General features: G+C 48.6%; 1 protein-coding gene across 1 annotated transcript; it reads right to left on the bottom strand.

The window, feature by feature from the left end:
• Nucleotides 1-14,883: 14,883 nt before the first annotated feature.
• Nucleotides 14,884-18,401, bottom strand: WNT8A (Wnt family member 8A). Its single transcript, XM_036391718.2, has 6 exons — nt 18,331-18,401; nt 18,209-18,242; nt 17,857-17,995; nt 16,828-16,953; nt 16,584-16,726; nt 14,884-15,444 (listed from the first exon to the last, which is right to left on the bottom strand). The coding sequence occupies exons 1-6, from the start codon at nt 18,399-18,401 to the stop codon at nt 14,884-14,886; spliced, it is 1,074 nt and encodes a 357-aa protein (XP_036247611.1).
• Nucleotides 18,402-20,302: the final 1,901 nt, after the last annotated feature.

Here is a 20,302-nt window from a genome sequence, read left to right as displayed (position 1 = left end):
GCATCTATCAGAGCATTCCAACGTGCCAAGCTTCAGAAATGAGTCCCTGGCCAGAGCTTGGGACTGTCATTCAGGAGATTTAAGATTGTTTCATGGAGATTTGCAAACTCCTGCTTTTGTCATGTAGGAAAAGAAGAGAAGATTTGTGTTTATTCCTTCATTTAAGCTATTAATCCTGACCATCCTTTGAACAGTTGATGAGGGTCAGTGTTCAGTCATTCAGTCAGAGTATTCAGATCAAGATGATTTGTGTTCTGCGCAGTAAATGTTGGCTATTTTTGGTGGTACCCAACAACAGCTCATCCTCTGAAAATGTGAGAGTGGTTCTTCAGTTTCCTTTAAAAAAACAAAATCAGAGGATAAATATTTTTTTGTTGTTGGAAAGACTTTTTGCACATCATATAAAGATCATCATAAAGAGATAACTTGCAATTGTTTTTGCAGTGCTATTTCCTTTTAGTAGATTTGTCATTGGACTAGAAATAGAACTTCAGTCCTCTCTACTAAAAGCAAAGCTGTTTTGCTTTACTCAAGCAGACTTGGCACAAGCCAGCGTGGCAGTGTCACCAGCACCATCACAGCAAAGAGCTTCCTGGTTCTGCTGTTAGTGAAACAGGAAAACCTCCTGCTTTAGGATGGTCCATCAAGAGCAGCTGCCTGCACCCAGAAACCTCCCCTGGTGTGGAGGAGCTCCTCTGGGTGTGGAGTGTGTCAGCAGCAGTGACTGATGTGTGCAGTCTCCTTGGGGGGATGCCTGTCACGTCATTGTCATGCTGCCTCCTGCCAAGTGATCATGGGGACACTGCCAAAGCTCAGGGGAGAGGTTTTTGTTGGTCTTCTGAGCCAGAAATGAGGTATTGTGAGACGGAGCAGTTGGTGGGAGAAGAAGGCAGCTTGCAGACAAGTGGGTGAATGATACTCTAATAATGGTAACACTGAAGGATTGGGAATTCAGTTCAGTGCTTGTGAGTGTTTTAGGGCTGAGGGAGGCAATGCTTTCTCACAAAGATCTTCATGCAGTGCCTTGCTGAGTGTGCTTATACTTGTCTAGTGTAGCATCAAGTTGTCCCTTGAGATCTCCTGAGAACCCCATCTTGCTTAGCTGTGGTGCTATTCTGAAGCATGATTATTAAACAAATAAAACCAAAACACAGCTCTGATATCATGTCTGCAACTTTGTTACCATCATATTTAATTTATTGAAAAGTCTTTTCACCTGGGATTGGAGTCAACCTGGATGGATCCTGTGTGGCCAGAGAGAAAAGGCAGCTGGGTGCAGTGTGTCGGCTGCAGACTGCCTGAGCGAGCAATCACGCGTGAACTCAGCCTAAGTTCCGGGGAATTTTTATGTGCAAGAACCTAATTTGGCTCTAAATTCTCCTGGCTTTAGTAAACTACTCTGAAAACCACCCATGCTTCTTTATCATCTCTTTATAATCAACGCTTAAGCTCTTATTTCCTTGCTAGGGGACAGTTGTGTTTTTGTCATCCTTCCAGAATCTGCACAGATTGTCAGGTTAGGAAATTCTGCTTTGTCAAAAGCAACATCTTACTGCTATGCTGGCTGGTGGTTCTTATCTCTCTTAGGTGTTGTAAAGTGTTTTCTTACTGGGTGGCATTCCTGGTGCTGTGTGAATGAGGCAGTGTTTTGTCCATGTTTAGTTTTGTGCCAGGCCTGGTCTCTGTGTGAGAAAATTCCCAGCAGTGTTTAACGGACGCGTGCGGACAAATCTCCTGCACGCCCCATAAAGCACTTTAACCATGGGCCACCATAAAGCACTCATTACAGAGCAGTGTTTAAACTTCTGAGATTAACACAGTCTCTCAATTGCACTTACTTATTTTTATAATGTGTAATTTAGCAACTGAACTGTGAAAAGTTATGGCATAGCAAGGTCTTCTTAAAAACAGTGGTTTCAGCTGTGCTTTTAGGTGCCTTCGCTGTAAATCCAGAGCAATTCTGTTAGTTAAAAGAGAGAGGGAAAATGGGATCGTTTCTGGGAGCTGCTCAGATGGTGTATGTGCATCTGAAATGTATTGTCAAGTGTTGGCATGGCACATTTTCCACATTTATGGAAAGCAAAGAGCTTGTGCCTGATTTCTCAGGAGCCAGACTTGGACAGTGCTGTTCCCTGCATGCAGAACACTTTGGCAGTTGCCATTTTGCTCAGGGAGTTGTGCAATGCTATTTTTGCCTGGATGAAGAAAGTTTGATCAAGCCTCTGTTTGAAAACCAGATGCTTTTTCTGTGGCCAACGCACATCTAGATAGCCATGAGATCCTTGTTGCTAGTTCCCAACTGAACTATCCCACGAGGCTATTTCAGAATACTTGTTTTCTTCCCAGCTCTTCCATGTAAATATACTGAATTGGCCAGCAAAGTTTTGACCGTGACTGTCTTTGTTTTGCAAAGTTCTCTTGTAAACAGGCTCTGTGGGGCTTCCCCAAATAGCCCCATCAGTGCAACTGAATGGGAGCAACAAAGGCATAGGAAATGAAATGTCCATTCCTTTTCTTATTCATGTAAGTGATAGTTCATCATACTGTTTATTAGCTTCATATAGTCAGGATCTGTGATGGTTCTTAAGGCTTTTATTGCTTTTTTTTCTCCTTTAATGAGCTGCAATAAAGCATTGCCTTGCCAGGGTGCTGACCCAGTGCTGAGGCATTCTCCAAACTTAGCATTATTATTGGTATTAATTAGTCATTACCCATCACAGCACAGAGCAGCCATGATATATCCTAACCAGTTATTCTGTCTCTCTGCAAAATGTTCCTTTTTAAGATTATTTGGGATTCCTGAAATGAACAACTTCAAGTCATCCATAAACCTGGTTTTAATAATGATACCTGGTTTCTTTATAATATCTCTCCTCAGTGGATGGGCAATGATGTACAGAGGAACTGGCAGTACACAGGTGGTACAAGTGTGAAGGTAAAGAATGGAGATGTGAAAAGCCTCCTTGTGTCCTCCCTTGGAGCAGCAGGAGGATCTAGAATCACAGAATCATGGAAAATAGGGGCAAATGCACAAGCAGATGGTTACTGAATGTGCTCTGTGGAAGTGCCTGCTTGGAGGAAGAGATGGGGAGTTTGACACCTGTGTTCTCAAGGTCTGCCAGTGCTTTGGTGCTTGGATCACTTGGCATCTTACATCTTGAATCATTTCTTTGGAATCTTTTCTACCTGAATATGGGTAGAGGGTTTCTCTCTGTGGTATCAGGCTTTAATGAAGATAACTCTATCACTACAGTAATGCTGTTGCAAGTCTGTTAATCACGTCTGGACTCCACAAAGCAGTCATCAAAAATTAGTGGTCAGTTTTCTTTCATCTCTGGGAGTGGAATCAGGCAGAGCTGGCACAGCTGTGAAGCTGTGGGTGGAATGAGCAGGTTTGTGCACAGCTCCTAGGTGGGAGTAATTCCTCCCCAGGGTAGAGATGGGTCTGTGGCTGGGAGGATCTGTGCTCCTCTGCCCCAGCTGCACCTCCAACTGTTTTCTTTTGTCTTCTGTTCTGTGTTGCTGTCTACAGCCACCAAAGGTGATGATCCAAGGGGTATTTCCTGACACTGTGTTTAGAGCTGTGAACAGAACAGGTAGAGAAAAGGCCAAATGAGGACATGTGTGATCCTCTGCTGGCTTCCTCTGCTCCAACAACACACAAGTGAAATGTTTCCCTAAACCAGGGCATCCACCCTTCAGAGCTCTGGCTGAGCTCCTCTCAGCTCAGCCATGATCACAGCTCCAGGAGGACTGGCCTGGGCACAGAGAGCAAAGGCTGACAGAAAATTAAAATTTGTAGCCATTTTTATTCTGCTCCAGAATAAAAATTTATTCTATTTTAAAAATTTATTCTATTTTCTGACAGAAAATTAAAATTTGTAGCCATTTTAATTCTGCTCCAGCTGGCGGGTTTCTTTCTTGGTACAAAGAGTTGATGACTTTCATCACCTGACATGAGAGAAAAGATGTAAGGTAAAGTATATTTTTAAGTGGGACTATTTTATGTGTGCTTTTAGAGATTTGCTGCAGAAGATGATGTTTGGTCATGTCCTTGGATCGTATTATCTGGTATAATTCTACTGACAGATTATAATAATTTGGGTATGACCTGAGATTGTAACATCCTGACAGTATAAACTGGCAGCTTTTGATTTCCATTCCCTTGAACTGACAAGAAATTGGATCTTTATTTATCTATCTATCCAGTTCCAATGAAAATTAATAGTTTCATTGTCACCTAGTATTATTTTACAATTCTGCTACAGGTTTTCTTTTAAGGTTGAGAAAGTCTAAATACAGAATAATTTTCATTTGTGTGTGCCAACCCACCCCTGGATGTGAAATAGCTGCATTTGGTGCCAGGGGAGTTTTCCAAATATGCAGTATGTCTTTTATGTGCCCACATGTGTACCATTAAAGGGTTTCTGCTCATGGAGGCTGTGGGATTTCCACACTGGTCCAGAGGTGACACATTACTGATGAGAATTTGGTTATTTTTAATAGAAAAAATTATCTCTGAAAGTTTTGGCTTCCCTTGGTCCATAGTGCCAGGGGAACATGTTGAGGCAGGCCCTTTTCTGTTTCCTTTCAACAACAATGGGATTCTTCAGTTAAGTATAAAAATATGGAAATTTCCTTTTTCTTTTGCCCCTCTCAAGTATATTTAGGTAACTGAAGCACATTCACACTTGGAGAGATGGGGCTGTTTTGCAAGGGAAAACCAAAACATTCCAGTGCAGCTAACATTGCAGCTCTCTGGTGTCTTAAGTTCAGGCCACAGCAGGAGGTGCAGATATCCAAGGGGAATGCAGTAACTTTTTGGATCTTTTCTTTGGAAGAAATAATAAGATGAGTCACAATTAACCCATTCAGCTAAGTTAGTAAGGCTCTGGGGGATGAGAGAAGAAATGGGATGTTCTTAGTTCTAATGGTTTGCTCTACAGAAAATAAATCTCTTACATCCCTTCAGGTCCAATCAACACATTTGTCTTCATCACTGCAGGCAGCATAAATTTGCTTCTTTCCTTACAACCTTCTCTTACATCCCTCCTTGAGATGTCCAAGCCTGATGTGATGATTGTGCTTTGATTATCTTGCTCTGGCAAACCAATGGGCTCCACTCTCCAGGGACAGAAGGGCTCTCCAGGGCAAGTGTCAGAATGTTGGCACAAAGTATTTTGTTCCTCTCCCATGATTAATGTGGAAGGAGTGTTTTTAAGTAGTTTGTAATTTGTCACAGTGAGACTTGCAATGGAAAACAGGCCACAGCAGAGGCAGCCAGGGCCATAAAGTGCTTGCTGGGAAGTGAGGACTGTTCTAACCCAGGTGATGTCTCCAGGGGCTGTATTCCTCAGGAGCTGGGGGTGGATGAGCAGTCAAACCTTTGAGGAGCAGGGTGAAAGCCAATATGTCCATGGTGACAGGGACACAGCTGGAATTAAGAAGGATGACTAGCACATCCAAACCTTTCTTTAAAGGATTTTGGTTGTTTTTTCTCTAATGCTCTTTTCTGGTTTCATTTATTTAGCTGTCTCAAGAGTTCATATCTTTCAGGCAGCAGAGAAGTTTCTGCCCTGGTGTCTCAGAAAATGAGGTTTTGTGTTTGGTGCCTGACAGAGGGAGCTGCACACTGGTGCCATGGGTGGGCAGGGAATGTGCCCTTGCTCTCTGCCTGTCTCTGGCACTCAGTGCTTGTGGAGCTCATCTCAGCAGAGCTTTGCTGCTTTCTGCTTTCCTTTCTCCACCTCTGGGCCTTGATGTCACCGTGTGGCTTTGAAAAGAAATCAGTCACCCATCCTTCAAAATGCAGGTCAGGGTGCTGTTTGTTCAAGGAGCAGCACCTGAAGGTCAGTTCTGTTATTCCGTGACTCCTTAATTGATATGTTTTCCTAAAAGCCAGTAATCTCCAAGGAAGGCATGTCCTGTCTGGGAAAATAAAGCAAGACATATAAATTGCTTTAATGGGGTGCTCTAGTACATTTATATCTTCTTAAAAGGAAGCTAAACCACATGCATGAGATGATAGATGAGTTTATTTTCACATGTGGATTTAATAACCCACCAAGATGTGGCTGCATATTTAGTGCTCAAAGTCATCTCCAGGAAAACAGTTCCCTGGGGTGAGGTCAGTGTCTGCCTACAGCCAAGAGAATGAGTTGAAGGGGCTTGTCAGTGGTTAGCTTGGTTAGGAGGCAGGACAGTTTATATGATACTGAACTAATCAGGGTGATGTGGAAATTAATTTTATCTTCTGCACAGGACAGAGAGGTAGAAGTGCCCCTGAGACCATCTGGGGTTTAAAACTCTGTGGAGCTGGAAGGAGCTGACTGCCACTCTGTTCTCTTTGTAGCACTGTTTGTTACTCTTCTCAAATATTTATTGGATCATAGTTGTAATTAAATTTGTGCTGAAACTGTACAGAGCCCTCTGTACTTAGTGTAATGTGAAGCCAGAGACCCTCTGCACTGAAGCTGTACAGTGGCAGGTCTTGGCCACAACAGCCCCCTTTGGAATGGGAGATAATCCAAGAGCCTTCCCTGTTGATATGGCACTTGCAGAGTTAAAGCACAGGAAATTGTGAATGTTGGCTCCATCCTGTTTGACCATTTACACAATCTCCTTATCAATGTACCTGGCCTGGTCCTGGGAGATTGGATGGTGTCTGGATGCAAGAGGTACAATTTAGTGCTCCCAGCTGCTTGAAAGGGACTGGGCAGTGATTTGTGAGCTCTCTGGTGATGGGTGAGATAAAGGGATGTCCTCTGCCCTGCCTCCACCCTGGCCAGAGCTGGGCCAGCTCCCCATGCACACCTTGGAGCTGGGGCTGGGTGCAGGCTTGATCATTCCTGATCATTCCTGATCATTCCTGAATTCCACACTCAGCTCTCATGGCCTGTGCTAGATGAGAGAAAGAAATCAATGTGCTGCAGCCAAAAGCATGCAGATGTTTCTCAGGGAATTCCAATAGCAGGTTGGTTGGTAAAAGAGAGGCTGAGACCTGAGATGACAGCACTCACAGCCTGTGGGAGAAAACCCATGGGACAAACAAGAAATAGGAGAGTGAAGCAGTCCAGGCTGGGAAGCACAACTGTGTTTGCCCTGGGATAAATCTTATTAACTTAAGCACATCAAAGCATAAATGTATTGCCTTACTCCTGGACTCGAGCTGGCTTGAGCAAAGCCATCCTGAGAATCTCTTCCCAGTGCTCCTGTCCAGGACTGGCTGGTGCTCCTGTGCCAGCAGAGATGTCCCTGGAGCCACATCTGCAGCCTGGCCCTGACTGGAATTACCTGCTCTCCAGACACCTGTGGTGCAGCTGTGATGCTGGGAGTGCTTGGCACCTCGGGAGGTTTTCAGGGCTGAGTTAATTTAATTATTCTCCTGCTCATTGGCTTCAAAATCCACTTAGGGAGGAGGTGCCTTGTCCCTATCACAACTGATGGCAGCTGGCCAGCAGAAATCTGCCTGGCAGGAGTGGGAATGAAGAGCTGGGCCAGAGTAGGTTTAGCTTCAAGGCACTGGGCAAAAGGGAGAGAAATAGAAGTTACTGCCTTTAAAACTGCCAACTCTGCTCTTGATGGATGATCCCCTGGAAATGTCAGGCCAGGAGCCACAGCTCTGTGAGTTAGAGAAGCCTGTGGAATTGAGAAGAGATGTGAGAAGAAATGTGTCCAGGCTTGATCTGAGTCAATAAAGACAGTCCCACTGACATCACAACCCAACATTTCAGACCAGGCACCTCATGAGAGCCCAGTTTGGGTGCTGGCAGCCAGGCCAGGTGGGACAGGCAGTGCAGCCATGGTCCCAGCAGAGCTTACAACCAGCAAACTCAGCCCATGCATGGCCTGAGTTTGAGCCCATGTGAGGTAACCCCTGTGCCTCTCCCCACTGTTTTACAGTCTTTGCACTGAGCTCGTCATTACCATCTTTTATGGCATCAAATGTGCTGTTGAAAGCATCAGAGGAGGAAATGAAGGGCCCTTTACTGTCCAGGCTCTGTGCTCACATGTCCCCTGACGAGCTATTCTCTCCTGGCTGTGCCACAAGGGGCTTCAATTAATGTGCATGGGACACTGAGGAAAGAATAGGGAGAGAAAGAGAAAGAACAGCTAAAATACTATTAGAGATCTCCCTGTCTATTTCCCATCATGTCCTACTGCTTGTACAGCTCTGCTATCCCATTTATGACAGATTTAGGGTTAGTCTTTCATTTTTTGACTCTTTCATTCTCTAACTCACTCTGTCCCACGTGATTGCAACTCATCTTTGCATCCTGACTGCATTTGGTGAACATTTCTTAGCTTTGGCCATCAATCTCTGCTCTTCACTTCTAGTTACCACCAACTCCCTCTCCTTTCCTCTCTGCATTTCAGACCCCCTGGGAGGAATGAGTGTGGGTCCAAGTGTCCACTGAGTGTGGGTCCTGGTGCACATTTTAAAAGGGTCTTTTCCTATCTCCAGGAGTGTTTGGACCAAGTCCACTTTGTCTGGGAGAGCTCTTGTGTGAAGCTGTCCCAGCAGCCATCTCTACAGATAAATAATTGATTAGTTAGGGAGCACCTCATCCTTATTGTTCATAAAATATGAGCCACTCTGTGTGTTTGGTGAAGGGGGAATGGGATGGGACAGCAAAAGAGAAGGAAGGAAGGAATTCGTTTTGAAAGTACATTGCAAGTTTCATTTATCTGATTTTCTGTAATCTGTCAATCTTCTGTTATATGGCTGAACTCCTTGGGGCTTGTTTGAAAAGGGGGAATTTACTGCACTGTAAGCCAGCAGTGATTTGCAAAGTGGATTGTATCCTAGGAGAGAGCAGGGAACCAGAAAAAGAGGTGGGGGAGCTTGTGCATCCCCCAGCAGAGGTGTAAATACACTGTACATTACCAACTCCCAGCCACCCCAAAAGGGGGTGTTTTTGGAGGGGACCAACCTGCTCTGTGTCCATCTCCTGTACCATTTCATAGCAGAAATATGGACCAGCAATAAGTGGGCAATAAACTGACACCCTGGCTCCCTGTACACCTCTTTCTCCTTGGAGAAACCTTTGGAACCTTTCCCAATCTCTCCTTTGGAACCTTTCCCAATAGACCTGTGCTTGATCAGGACTCCTGGCTGGAAGCACAGCATGAATTCATATTGAATATGCAGAATTCCATATTCTCTGCAGCCAGGGAAAGCAGATGCAGCTCATCCCAGCAGACAGTTACTGTAGGTGTCCTCCCCGACTGAGAAATGGTTGGGAAACACTTGTAACTCTTTTTCTCAGGTGTTGCAAAGAGGATTTGTTTTGTAAATAGTGAAGCTGTTAATTGCCCTGACTTTATTAACAGGGAGCCGAAAAGGTGTTAACAAGTTTTTGTTGCTCGGTGCTGGCAGTGAGCCAGCACCAGTCCCTCTGTCAGGGGAAGGTGGCAAAGTTCCTCTGAAAGTCCCTTTGCCCTCTAGAGGAAAAAAAAAAAAAAAAAAAGAATAAGGCACCCCTTCAGCCAAAGACTTGGGGTAACGTGTGAATTTTGTAGGAGGGATTTAACTTGGATCCCCACACAGCTCAGCTCCAGGGGATTCACTTCTGTCGGTAACATGGACTGGAGTGTCCCCAGGGCAGCACAGCTGGGAAGTCAGAGCTGGAAAAGAGCTTTAAAGGCTGTTTTCTGCCTCAGCTTCTCCCTAGGCACAGGTAGAGGGGAGCTCCTGCACACAACTGTGGGAAGCCCAGGAGTTCAGCAGCTTTGAAAATCAGGCTGGTTTAGGGATCTAACTTTAGGTATCTCACTTAAAAATGTATTGTTGAGGTTTCCAAGTCACTAAAGTCACTAACTGGTCACAAAAATCTTTCCTGTATACTCCAACAAGCCAGACACCCAAATCCTACCATCTTTCCCTGAAAATTCCTGCTGATAAATCCCATGGATTTAATCCCATAAATGGATGCTTTTTCATCCTCCTCTCTGGGACTGGCACTAGCAGCAGCTAACCAGGGGCTGATTCAGGCCCTTTAACTTTTTCCTGCCAAGGGTTGGTTTTGCAAGTGGAAAAGGACCTGTGACTTGTTTGTTAAGGCTTGAGGGAATTGCTGGCACTCGCTGGTTTCCCTGCAGCAGATGCAGCGTGACCAGGAATCTACACTGCATATGAAAAGGTCACTTACCCTGCTCAAGAGAGGAGATTCTAACACTTGTCAGCTTGAGTGATGGAGGCTCTGCATGGAGAGCCATAATATTCATGTCAGGAATTGCCAAGCCCTCACGGAAGTGTTGAAGATGGATGGCCTGGAGATACACTCCTGACACTTTAATACTGGGGGAGGATACAGCACAAACATCTCATGCAGAATTATAATCCATGAAAGGGCACTGGGGGCATAATTTAAAGGTAATCCAGCAGGCAAGGAGTTTAACAGCTGAAGGGAAGCAGGCTGGGGGAAAGGAGGGATGCTGCTGGGATGCAGGGGGGCTGTGGTGGGGTTTTGGGGGAGGGAGCAGTGCCAGGCCAAAATCCACCCCCCTCCACACTGCTTGGCAAAATAACCTGCAGAACCTGCACTTTGTGCATTGATAAATTAGACTCTCTGCTTGCTGATGTCAGTGCAGCAGTGTGACCTGCTGAGGGCAGAGCCTGGGGCAGGTGCCTCAATCCCTGAGCACAAGTGTCCCTGCCAGCCTGCTGGGAGGGGCTGTGGGGGCACAGGGGGCAGTGATGTGTGAATTCCCTGCCGGAGCCATCCCTGCTCTCTCTTCTGGGAGAGGGAGCAAAGGAAACAGCGCAGATCCAGCGGCTGTGCCAGGTGCCACCCTGGGCCCCCACACAGGCACAGCCTCAGGCTGGCTCTGGGTGCTGGGCAGCCCTGGGATGGGCTGTCTGTCTCCATTGGTACAGGCTGGCACCTGCACCCCAACCTTCACCTTCCTGCAGGCACTGCTGGAGTGACCCCAGCCAGGGCCGCCTGGGTCATGTTCCTGCTCCTGCCTGAAGGGGAGTGAGGCTGGGCAGGCATTCCCAGCTGCAGGGAAGAAGAAACCAGAAGAAACCTGGGGGTGGCTGTCCCTGGTGAGGGTGCTGGGATGGACACCTGGACAGCAGCACAGCGTGGCCAAGGGCAGCTGGTGAAACAGGGACAGGGATAGTCCTGGGAGAGATGGGAAGGGCTGGGAATGCCTGTGGGCTTAGCCTGGGCTGTTATCATGGCATGAGCCCCCCAAAACTGACCCTGTGTTAGTTGAGCAGGCACCTCTGACATAAACCTGCCCTGGTCTGTGCTGATGCTATAGCTGGAATATATTTTTTGATCATTTGGAGTATGTTTCCCTTTCTCACTAGAAATGGATTTTAAAGCATCCCCTCCCACAGTGAAGGCACAAATACACTGGGGGGACACTGGTGTCAAACCTCCAGAAAGGCAGTGGTGATGCTGAACTGATTCCATAGATTTCTTATCACAGAGGATGCTCTGTCCATGTCAGTGGCTGGTCAAACATGAAGATGCTGCTCCAGAACCATCCAAGTGGCCCCAGAGCCCTGCCTAAAGTGTCCCTGCTCCAGGGGAGAAGCAGTGCTGTCACTCCTGAGGGACAGGCAGCAAGATCTTCCATTGAGTTCATGCAGCACCCGGCCCAGATAAAGACTTTTGGCTTTTCATTGTAATTAGGATCAACACTGTTTCAATCCTGTTACTGGGGGACAGTGTCAGGTTCCTCCTCAAGCCCTTGGGGACCCAGCCCATCCCTTCCTCCAGGTGTGCAGTGAGTTACAGGGATTTGGACCAGCGCCCCAGACTGGAGCTGACTTAGTGTGATCATAAGCAAACCTGTGCAGGTTTGAAGGCATCACCAGGCCCTGCAAAAGCTCTTTGGCTGTGGTGGGAGAAGGAGCCTTCACAGAGCAGCAGTGACAGGACTGTGCTCTGCTGTGTGTGCTGCTGTTTGCTTTGGAAGCTGCTCTGCAGGGGTGAAAAATCTGCCCAGGTAAAACCACAGCTGAAATGATGAGCTCAGTCCTGTGGCATCCTCAGTTTGTTACCCTGTGCCCCATGGCATTTGTGAGGGTTATTACAGAAACCACAGCAGCAGGCAGGGGTGTCAGGACTCCCTGACAGTGCTGTGATGGATTAAGATGATCCTGAATTTCTATTGTTTTGTAGTGAATGTAGTGAGAATTGATGACTGTTGTATCCAAGCAACAAGGGGGAGGATAAGGAAGCTTCAGCTTCTCCAGGACTGTAATATCTCTGGCAAGGTGCCACTCTAAGCCATAGAGTTGATTTTTGTATTTGTTCAGTCTTGGTATTGTCTCTGCAAGGTACAAAAAGAGAGGAGATCTGTGCCATGGGATGGTGTGTAACTTTCCCTTGAGTTTGCTTCAGTTTGCATTTGGTCTCTGGCTTTTGGGGTGATTTGCTCATTACCTTAGAGAGCCTGGGAACCAGAAATGTAAATGGCTTTGATGACAAATTTAAGGAAGGACAGTTCATCTCCAGCATTTAAGTACAATGAGGTGGATATGAATGCCGAGTTGGTGGGAATGGGAGGGCTCAGTGGGAAAGGATTGGTCTCAGCAGTGGTATCTCTGCTTGTCTCTCCAGCCCCATCTCCCTGGGATGGAGCCTTTGTGGGACAGAGGTCTGGTCTGGTGCTGTTGCCACCTACAAACCTGTTCCTTCTTATTTTCTGTGTTAATGTCAGTTTGAAAAGGTCTTGCAGAGAAATGGGTAAGGTGACACACAGCATGTCCTGCCCATTCTTGCTCTCTGGGTGCCCACATCTCCCAGGATTTTCCTGTGTGCTTTATTAACCTGCTGCTGGCATACAGCAGGAGGGTTTTGGTGTGCTTGGGAGTTATTCTGGTGAAATAGTTTCCCTCCTCTGAGAGCACATCACCAGGGGCTGTCGTGTGCTCTGTATATCCTCATTTTGTGGGATTTTGGTGGTACCCTGTGCCTGCAGCTGCTGGGGCTCTGGAGCACAGTCCAAATCAATACAAAAAGAGACCCTGGGGGTAATATTTGTGCAGACAAGTCAACCAGTGCTCGAGATGCAGGAAAGCAGCTTTGCTTGTCTGTTTTTATCACTCCCAGTTCACCCTAAATTTTTGGGGGTTGCAACTGCTGTTGTGGCAACACTGTGCAAAAATCTTGGGGTATTTAGATTTGGCAGGGTAATTTACTAGAAATAGCCACCCTGTAGGCAGCATAGCCCCACTAACTGACGGGGGCTTTAATAAAACCCACTCTCTATAAAATAACTGCATGGAAGTCAGTTGTGCTTCCCAAATGTGTGTTTTGCAAGCTGAGCTCCCTGCTCTGGCTCTCGTGTGTGCCGAGGCTGTGTTTGCACAGGGAGCCATAGGGAGACCTGGATAAAATAGCGCCGGAGCATTTGCAGCGTGGGTGCAACGTGCTGGCAGAGCTGTGGGGGGATTTTTACACTTGTCTCTCCTCCTCCTCCTCCTCCTCCTCCTCCCCTGGCTGGAGAGCAAACTTGGCCGAGCATCCCTGCCCTGCGTGGTGGGTGTGGGTGATGGCACAGCCCAGCTCCCTCCGGAGCAGCTCGGATCCCAGGGGCTGGAGCTGCCCTGGGACAGAGCAGCCAGCGCTGTCCCCTCCTGTCCCCCCGGGCTGCTGGCACCCGGAGCAGCAGGGAAGCAGCAGGGAAGCAGCAGACACATTCACAAGTGTCCCCGAGGTTTCTCTCCTGCTCCAGTTCAAAGGGTTCCTCTCGTGCCTCCAAGAAATCCGCAGTGAGCGCCGGTGCTGACGCTTTCCACATCAAAGCGGGGCAGCCTCGCATTGTCTGGGGGATGTCGGGGCGAGGCAAATTAAAGAGACTTTGGGAGCTTCAGAGTCGGCTTTAGCCGGGCTGTGTCTGCATGCTCAGCGCTTGGAAAGGGCGAGATTACGGCGATAGGTACTAAAGCCAACCCTCCGGGGACTGGAGGCTGGAGCCAACTTACTGAGATCCAGCTACTGAACTCATTGCCCTCAGTGGCTTTTGGATTAATGATGAGGAAATTCCTGGAAGTGCTGGGTTTTACACAGAAAGGGACAGTTTTGCACCTAAAATCATACTGCTAGGAAGCCAGAAAAGAAAAAGCCAATTATTTTCATTGTGGTTTATTGCAAAATACAGTCCAAAATCTAACTCTTAAAGGATACCTTCAAAATATACAGTGAAAACAGATTGTGCTAAGCAATAATACAATTTATTAATAAACAGCATTAGGCATAAAGAATTCTGAATTCTTATCTGCTAATTAAAAAAAAATAGTAAGTGTAAAATGCTTAATTTTATCCAGTACAAATACATAAAGCTATTGTCTATTTGGGACAAGGCTTCTTGTGCCAGAATACAAAATTCAAAAAGCAGGAGAAAAAAAAGGTGGGGAGGGAAATATGTAAACACTGACTGTAAACTTTCCAAAGCCCTCAAAAGGCTGCAGCTGTGGTAATACACACCACGACACTGTCAAACCTCCTCTCACATCACAAAGTGCATAAGTTTTCCTCCAGAGATGCTGCCAAGCAGCTGCAGGGACCTGAGGCTGCAGGGATGGGATCACCTGGCTGGACCTGCCACAGCACCCGTTCCCACCTCTGGCTGGGGGCTGGAGCCCCACTGCTGCCATTGGCAGAGCCACCGGCAAGGGCACGAGGGGTCCAGCCCACATAAACCATGAAATTCCTCCCTCTGTCCAACACACAGATAAAGTGACTCCCGAGAAGAAAGAAGCTACTGGTAAACATTGAGGAAAAGCCATGGAAGCAAGATGGACCGCGGTCCCCCAGCGCCCGCGCCTTGTGCTTCCTCCATCCACAGGAGACCCCAGCACCTCACACGGTGCACGCCCAACCCTCTGGACCCCAACATGAGGACAGCAAAGAGCCTTCCCTATCTCCTGTGGGCCCTGCTCCTCTGCCTGCTGTGGTTGGGCGCGGCGGAGTCACGGCGGGTGCAGAAGTGCTTGGCCACCAGCGTCCGGCACTGCTCGCAGCGCACGGTGCAGCACCAGTGGAACCTGCAGTTGCAGCTGGCCACCACCTCGGTCCTGCGCTCCTCCACGCGCAGCCCGCACTCGGTGCAGAGCCGCCGGCAGCTCCGCTTCTCCCACTGCGACAGGTTCCTGCCGCTCTGCAGGCACTCGCGGCCCTCGGTGCCCTGGTGGCCCAGGCTGGCGTTCCTGGTGCAGTAGTCGGGGGAGTCCTCCAGGAAGACGAGCTCGGTGGCGTGGATGCGGTGGAAGGTCTCGGCCGTGGCCCCGCGGCTCTCGGCGCTGTTGCCGGCTCTCAGGCGCCTCTTGTCCATCTCCAGCTTCTGCGCTTGGTCGTACTTGAGCTTCAGGAGGTTGCCCACCTCGCGGAACTCGGCCAGCTGCAGCCAGCAGGTCTGGATGCTGCAGCTGCCCGACACCCCGTGGCACTTGCAGGCTCTCTTCATCGTGTCTTTCACTGCCTTGGTGGGACGAGGTGAAGAAATTAGGGAATCTCAAAATCAGGCTCTACAGCACTTATAATGTGCTGTATAGCTGCACACTGCAGCTAAAGTGTCTGGTTCTTGGCATGACTTCAGATCCTTCCAAGAGCTGACCTGGAATTCCATGACCTGGAATAATAAAGCTACTCCCCACACCCAACTAAAGCATTTACTAGTACCAGTATAGGCGATAGAAAAGACACCATTGGCGCGATAGAGACTACGTACCGTAAGGGAAAGATGAAATAATAATGAAAACTAAGCTATAAACAGCAAAGATCAACCCTTGTACCTTTCACTCTTAGTTCCAGGAAGACATCTGTCCCAGAGCTAAGTGGGCACCAACTATTGTCCCCAGCCCTTCCAGGAGAATCCAGGCCAGGAGAAAAGTGCCTTTATCAGGTCATGCCCTTCTCAGCCACTCACCAGCATCAACCCATGTCCCTTTCAGAGGTTTCATTCAAAATGTGTGAAACTCCTTTGGAATAATCGTACCCAACCTCTCTGCATCTCCTCCAGGCCAAGCACTTCACAGATATTATCTGCCTATCTCCCTCTGGTATTTATAAGGTCCCAATCGCTGGTATCTATGTGAGATTAAGCCTTGACACACCCTATGAGATAGGTATGTTAAGTGTTGTCATCCTTGTTTTTACAGACAAGGAGGTTTGGCAAGATGCTGAGAGCTTCCATGGCCCAGGCAGGAGTGGGGGCAAGTCTGGCTGGCTTGTGAGCAGGGCCAGCTCACACCTGGCTTCCCCGCCAAAGAGCTTGGAAATGCATATTGCAAGAAAGTAAAGAAGGTGGTTCTGGCTTTGTTTAACAGACCAGACAAGCCTAGAGGTAAGTACAAATCCCATGCATTTCTGAATAAGTGGTGTGTGCCAGCAGTTAACTGCATTACACAGCTGCAGGAGCTGGAAGGGGGAACAACTCTTACTGTGACTCCCTGTGTTGAGGTTCAAGGCCAGATTCTGGCTGTGTTTTTTCCCCCATGCAACCACTACCAGGCCTGGATTTTCACAGGGGCCTGAAAATGGGCACCTGAACAGCCTAGATCTTGTTTCAATATAGATATTATTATTATTATTATTATTATTATTATTATTATTACTTACAAGTCTCCCAACCTCATTGTTGTGCAGGTTAATCAGGGCGCGGGTGTCGTGTCCCGTTTCCAAGGCATCCACAAAGAGCTTGGAAACCTTCTCCCCAAACTCCACGTTGTCACTGCATCCTCCCCAGACCCAGCCTCGGCCACCTGCAGCACAGACACAGGACTATGCACTGACCTGCCCTGCAGTCTGAGGGCTGTGTGTGGGACAGAGGGACGGGTCAGTCTGTCCTGGGATGGTCACTCACCCACGCGGCCGTTCCTGGAGTCGTCACAGCCGCAGCTGTCGAAGTCTCCCAGGCTGCAGTTCCTGGTCAGGGTGTACATGACCCCGGCCGAGCTGATGGCGTGCACAAAGGAGGTTTCCCGGGTAGCTGGGGGAGAGGAGGGAAAGAAAGCTGTGACATGCAAAAGCTGTCACATGCAAATATAGACATCAATCCCGGATTATCAGGAATGAAGATCTCCTGTGCTGCAAAAGTGCAAGGAGAAAATACCCACACACTCTGTGCAAAAGGAAAGGTGCTACAGAAATGAAATGCTCATGACTAGATCTTTTCAGACTTCAGCATCACAGGCTACAGCAATTTACTATTATATTATTCAGGTATCCATACAGGGGTTGAAACTTCTTGCCAGGGGTAGGATTTTAAGGAAATGCCATGGTCCTGCTCTGGCCAAGGTGAGTTAATTCTCCTTTCACCTGGCACTCGGTTCATCTCTGTCCTTCCCTGCCTGGGGGTATGTTGTGCTTTGATCTTGCCTGCCAGAGAAAATGGTCATTGATCCTTTGAACCTGTGCTAACAGCTGTCTGCGCTCACACTCCTAGTGCAGTCCTTTTGGCTTTCTGAAGACATTCAAATAGACATGCTGCTCTAGGTGACAGCAGACTTCTGCCCATTGAAATAGATAATATTGAAATATACCCACGACTTTCTTATGAAGGCAGTTTCCTAGTGCACATCTCCGTTTTCTCCCTTTGCCTCTCCTGCACTTCTCCCCACTGGAAACTCGGATGTCTCTGGCACTGCACTCCCCGGGATGCTGCACGCAAAGGGGTAGGAGCAGACCCATGGAGCAGGGAAACACTGAGCCTGGGATCCCTAGGATAATGTCAGTGCTATTTATGACCCCAGTTAATACACATAAAGGAAAACAGCGGTGATTTTTGGGCAGGACGGCCCTTTTCCCCCAGCCAGTCTCTCGGCAGCAGCGGCTCCCTCCGGAGCACATCCCGCCCGCCCGGGCCGGAGCGGGGCCGCAGGTGCGCACTCACCCCTGCGGAGCCGGTTGTGGGTGGAGAGCTGCAGGGCGCTCTCGGGGCAGTTCCAGCGCTCCCAGCCGAACTGGAACTTGCACTCCTCCATGCCGCTGTGTGCCCCGGCCGCCACGCTGCTGGAGAAGGTCAGGTAAGCCTGGCACGGGAAACAGCGGGGTTAAAATCCGCCCTGTTTTAGCCTTTACCAGTGAAAACAGACATAAACAGGTTGTGAGTCCTTTCCCTCTGTACTTGGCAGGACTTGGAGCCGATATGCTCTGAGAAGTCTGGTTCCTTGGAAAGCACTATTTCCCATTTGCAATACAAAATCACTCCATTTAAATTCCTGACAGGTCCATGTGTTAATTACCTTAGGTCCTGTCATCAGAAAGTTATTCACAGACCTGAAAAAGAGAAAATAAAATAAATCACCTTACCACAGGCTGAAGAGCATCTCTAAAAAAATGCCCTTTCCACCAAGTTGTACCCTACCATGCTGCTGAGTGGAGAATGGCACTGTAGACCCCTGTGATGGAGAGGATGAAGAGGGTGCTTCTCTTCATGGCTGTCACAAGGAGTGGGGTTGGATCCCTTTGCTGCTCCGTAGCTCTCCACACCACAGGTCTCTGCACAAGCAGGGCCACCTCCCTCCACTCCTTCCCAAGGTGAGCTATGGGGATGGAGCAAAGCTGCAGGAACCTCCAACCTGATATTTATAAGGTGAAGTTGTGAATAGTCAAAACCCCCCATTCATTTGCTACCCAATGACTTAATGTGATAAAAAAGCTCCCGCTCCAATGGGTGGCGAGGAACCGCCTCAGGTTGCACTTCAAAAGGCGGCGGGTGTCCCTGGGAGAGGGATGGTCTGAAGGAGAGCAAACTTCCCTAACAATGGGACACTTTTAACTCTCTTCCCTGCCACCAACCATCCCTTTCTGCTGGCCCCAAGTCCTCTTGCCTTCTCCTTTTCATCCTCTGCTTGCCAGCAGAGGCTCCATCCCCACGTCCCTCTGAAATAACAAACAGATGCATTTCTATAGTTCCCCTGCTATCTGCCTGCTCCCTCCTATGAGAATTCCCCGAGGAGTTTTAACAACCCTTCTGTAAAGATCTATAGGGGATAGACCTCCCAGGTCTCCTTGCAGAGATGCGTTTAAGGGCAGGAATTTTCCTTCTCTCCTCTTTGTGATGAAAGTTTCTGCATCTCCATCCTGATACCAGCGAGCGTGGCTCAGTAGCATTTGGAAATCTCTCTCATTTACAGGGCTGCAGCTTGGGAACACTGTGTGAATCATTTATGTGGTTTTCTCCATGATCCAAGGCTGTAATTAGGGGAGCAGTTTTCTGGGGCTGGCAATTTCCTTTCGGTGAAGGCTGCTGCAGCACAGGCACAGCTGCTGCTGCTGCTCCAGGCTGGAGCTGCCCATAGCCTGAGCAGAACGAGGGGCCTCTGCTGCAGCTGAGCCATCATCTGGGCTTGGGAAAGGAAAATCCTTATCAGAGGAAACCAAAAAAGCCTTTTGGTAGTTACAGCCAGTATGGTTAAGGGTTGTGAGGAGCTATGATGCAGCTGATGGAGGAATGGGGAGATGGTGTTTATGGAACTTTCTTGGTTTTCTTGTTTTGCTGTGGGTGAATGGTGCCACTGGGGGCTGGCTCACTCTGGGCAGGGATCCTGGCTGCTCCATGGGGCAGTGTGGTGCTTGGCCCCAAAGCAGTGCTGTGCCAGCAGTGACAAACAGCCCCCTGGCTCTGCCTGTCGCTGTCCCATGGCACACAGGCACAGCATCTGCCCACGATGACTCTCTGGCCCCATGGCAGGCAGAGGTGCTGCCTTTTTCCTCCTGCTCTCAGCTCCCTGACTGACCCTGGGGTGCACACACCTCGCTGAGTTAATCACTGCTGCTGCAAGGGGACTGATGAAAGGGCAGCAAAGTGAGGTTCAAGGGAGCAGGACTGCACTGGACATGGCCCTTGGGGAGCTGTCCCACGAGCAGAAGGGGACACACAGGGACAAACCCCATCTTCACATGCAGGCAAGTGGCCACAGCCAGCAGCACAATAGCCAGGCAGGGGGATGCACCTCAGTACCTTTGAGAAGTAGTTTTCTGTCCTGCCATGAAATGCTCAGGAGCTCTGCAGAGCCAGCAACCTGCCCTGGGGTTTGACACCTCCCAGCTGGTGTCTGAAGTGCAGGTCTGTGGGCTCAGCCCCTGCTGCTGGAGACCTGTCACTCCTCTCTCTCCTGCCTTAGACAGAACAGCTCCTCTCTGCTCCTGGCTGCAGCAAGCACAGGGATTCTCCCTGCCCTGCTGCCCCTCAGTGAGCGAGGAGAGAGCCCTCTCCCTCCAGACTCTGCACAAGGGAAACCTGGAGTCAGCTGGGCAAAGCCACAAACAACCCCTTTGTAACCAGAGGATTAAAATTGCAGATTGGTTAAAAAGCAGGGATGCAAAATACCTTC

This window comes from Molothrus ater, chromosome 15 (genome assembly GCF_012460135.2).
Source record: "Molothrus ater isolate BHLD 08-10-18 breed brown headed cowbird chromosome 15, BPBGC_Mater_1.1, whole genome shotgun sequence".
Taxonomy (NCBI): domain Eukaryota; kingdom Metazoa; phylum Chordata; class Aves; order Passeriformes; family Icteridae; genus Molothrus; species Molothrus ater.
The sequence above is the reverse complement of the archived record's forward strand: the minus strand, read 5'-3'. Positions and strand labels throughout refer to the sequence as shown.